The sequence below is a fragment of the Trypanosoma conorhini genome, assembly GCF_003719485.1.
Source record: "Trypanosoma conorhini strain 025E chromosome Unknown Tco_14.4_contig_00655, whole genome shotgun sequence".
Lineage (NCBI taxonomy): Eukaryota > Euglenozoa > Kinetoplastea > Trypanosomatida > Trypanosomatidae > Trypanosoma > Trypanosoma conorhini.
The window spans coordinates 1-1,102 of NW_021704729.1; the positions used below are offsets into that span (position 1 = coordinate 1).

Here is a 1,102-nt window from a genome sequence, read left to right on the forward strand (position 1 = left end):
CAAGGGAACCATGAAGATCAGGGCGCAGGACCGCATCACGTTCCCGGAGGACGTGGAGGTGTCCGTGAAGGACCGCGTCGTCACCGTCAAGGGGAAGCGCGGCACACTGACGAAGGACCTCCGCCACCTGCAGCTGGACTTCCGTGTGAACAATAAGTTCCGCACCTTCACCGCCGTCCGCTGGTTCGGTACAAAGATCAACAACGCCACCATCAACACGGCGCTGTCGCACGTGCGCAACATGTTCACGGGTGTGACAAAGGGCTTCCGCTTCAAGATCCGCTTCGCCTACGCGCACTTTCCCATCTCTGTCTCCGTGGAGGATCAGCTTGTGGAGATCCGCAACTTCCTTGGGGAGAAGCGCGTTCGCCGGCAGCTCGTCGCCGATGGCGTCAAGGTCTACCGCACGGACCCCTCCGTCGTGAAGGACGAACTCGTGCTGGAGGGCAACGACCTGGAGGAGGTCTCGCGCGAGGCCGCCGTGATGCACCAGCTCTGCCTGGTGAAAAAGAAGGATATCCGTAAGTTCCTGGACGGCATCTACGTGCAGACCAAGACCCACGTCGAGGTGGATGAGTGAGTAGCGACGCCGCCGCGCTGTGCGGCAGGTGAGCTTGGGCTTCCGTTTTCCTCAGACTTTGCCAGTCGCCTATTCCTTTTTGTTTTGTTTATTTTTCATTTTGCTGAAATGCTCCTCTAAAACAAAATACCCACACACACCCACACACCCACACAGGCGTGGAAGATGATGGTGGTCTGGTGTCTCTCCATCCTTGCCGTTTCTCGCGTCGGGTGCGGCTCTGTGGTGTATTCCCTTCGCAATGCGATCTCCATGACGCTGCTGCTTGTTCCCTTTTTTTTGCCTTCATCTGCTTCCTTTCCCGCCCCCGTCACCCCCGCCTCGCTTGACGGCGACGACAGACGGGGAAACCATTTCGTTTCGAGGGAAGTCATGACCAAGGCGAACGGACAACACGCAGCGCGCAAGCTCGTCCGCCTGCGCCGCAAGAACCGCTGGGCGGACAAGGGCTGGAAGAAGGCCCACACTTTTGTGGCGCAGAAGGCCAACCCCTTCGGTGGCTCCTCCCACGCCAAGGGCATC

At 59.2% G+C, this 1,102-nt stretch overlaps 2 protein-coding genes across 2 annotated transcripts, besides 1 other annotated feature; both read left to right on the forward strand.

Annotated features, from left to right (window-relative positions):
• Tco025E_07879 (large subunit ribosomal protein L9e) lies at positions 1-580 on the forward strand (the record flags this gene model as incomplete). The annotated part of the gene is made up of 1 exon (XM_029374738.1): positions 1-580. A coding segment is annotated over one exon (580 nt), but the record flags the coding sequence as incomplete, so codon positions are not given.
• Positions 581-708: 128 nt separating this feature from the next.
• Positions 709-735: a microsatellite.
• A 13-nt stretch (positions 736-748) lies between these two features.
• On the forward strand, positions 749-1,102 carry Tco025E_07880 (putative 40S ribosomal protein S23; the record flags this gene model as incomplete). The annotated part of the gene is made up of 1 exon (XM_029374739.1): positions 749-1,102. A coding segment is annotated over one exon (354 nt), but the record flags the coding sequence as incomplete, so codon positions are not given.